The sequence below is a fragment of the Seriola lalandi genome, unplaced genomic scaffold (assembly GCF_002814215.2).
Source record: "Seriola lalandi dorsalis isolate HSWRI2012SDOR001 ecotype SW California unplaced genomic scaffold, Sedor1 jcf7180002043923, whole genome shotgun sequence".
Classification (NCBI taxonomy): Eukaryota; Metazoa; Chordata; class Actinopteri; order Carangiformes; family Carangidae; genus Seriola; species Seriola lalandi.
In genome coordinates, this window is record NW_019514491.1 from 1 (window position 1) to 1457 (window position 1457).

Genomic DNA, 1457 nt, shown 5'->3' on the forward strand with positions numbered 1-1457 from the left:
TACCGTCATGGTGAAGTTAGAAATTAAGGAAGGTGGTTTAGGTGAAGTGACCCATTAAGAAACTGTTATGCTGTTTGTCCGCAGGCTGTCCAAGGCTGCAGATATGGACCACCACTGGGTGGCAAAGGCCTGGTTAAGTGACGTGGGCTTGCCTCAGTACTCCCAGGCCTTTCACACTCACTTGGTAGACGGGCGCATGCTGAACTCCCTCACACGTCGCGACCTTGAACGTCACCTCAACATCACCAAGAAGTTCCACCAGGTCAGCCTACTGCTGGGCATCGAACTGCTGCACTTACTCAATTTTGACAAGGAGGTAAGTGTCAATCCTCCCCTCATTCGCAAACAAAAGACAGCAGTGAATATACTTGGGTGTGCTCACGCAGCAGGTAAAAGTAGAACTTTAGTTGGTTAAAAAAATGTTTATTGAAATGGTTTCCAGGCACTGCAGGCTCGCCGGATACAGTGTGAGCACCAGAACGTGGATCCACTGGTATGGACCTCTCACCGGGTCATCAAATGGATCAGGGATATTGACTTGAAGGTGGGGACAGAAAGAAAGAGAATACACCATGTAGACACTCTTCGATGAAAACAATGTTTTCCTTTTCAAACTCACATCTTGAAACAAAAATTGAAGCTGACACATTTTCAAGCAAAGGTTGTCCTACAGTTTATCGCAAAAAGATAATATTTTGATTAAATATTGATAATGAAGAGAATAAATTGTATTGAGTATTAAAAGATCGCTGTCATGTGGTACTGGAGGCTTTTGTGTTTACTCAGCGCTCCCTATCTCTACAGAGTGATAGAAAGCCTTTGTTATTGTACTTGTAAGCTGCTGCTAGTTGATTACAAAGCCTTTCAGATTACAACCTCTATGGTGATGCAATATCCAATATGAATATCCCCCATCAACCCTATCTACTGTCTTACCATTGGAAAACATGTTTCCTTTATGAGACAAGACCACATTCAGGGTGTGTAGAGATAAGGCTGTGTGGACTGACATCCTGTTAATATCCTCAGGGAGTTTGAATTTATACTGATATCCACAAATCAGTCAATATGTCCTTTGTCTCAGATCATGTCGTCATTTTTGAGAGACTGCTGATAACCCTGCCTTTTTGCCTGCTGCAGTTTTTACCTCAGAGAATTTTAGATCTGATGATATGAATGAAAGAAGTCACTCTTTGGCCTTCTATCTTCCATCCGCCTGATCAGGAGTTTGCTGAAAGTCTACTTAACAGTGGCGTTCATGGAGCCGTCATGGTCCTTGACCCCACGTTCAACACCGACACCATGGCAACAGCACTGGGGATCCCCAGCAGCAAGCAGATGGTTCGCCGACACCTTGTTGAGGAGATGAAAACCCTGATTGGCACGGCCAGGTGAGGGGAGACATTCATACATATAGACACCAAGACAGCCTGCATTGTAGTTCTACTTAATGAAGC

At 44.1% G+C, this 1457-nt stretch overlaps 1 protein-coding gene across 1 annotated transcript; it reads left to right on the forward strand.

Moving 5' to 3' along the window:
- Positions 1–9: 9 nt before the first annotated feature.
- Positions 10–1395, forward strand: LOC111648607 (kazrin-like). Its single transcript, XM_023398404.2, has 3 exons — positions 10–316; positions 443–544; positions 1225–1395. The coding sequence occupies exons 1-3, from the start codon at positions 68–70 to the stop codon at positions 1393–1395; spliced, it is 522 nt and encodes a 173-aa protein (XP_023254172.2). The 5' UTR covers positions 10–67.
- The last annotated feature ends 62 nt before the right edge of the window (positions 1396–1457 follow it).

Bases quoted from the DNA above. Each gene is read 5' to 3' on its own strand.
- LOC111648607 (XM_023398404.2), top strand. From the start codon at position 68: ATGCTGTTTGTCCGCAGGCTGTCCAAGGCTGCAGATATGGACCACCAC. The intron at 317-442 runs GTAAGTGTCAAT...AATGGTTTCCAG, and splicing joins TACTCAATTTTGACAAGGAG to GCACTGCAGGCTCGCCGGAT. The intron at 545-1,224 runs GTGGGGACAGAA...CCGCCTGATCAG, and splicing joins TCAGGGATATTGACTTGAAG to GAGTTTGCTGAAAGTCTACT.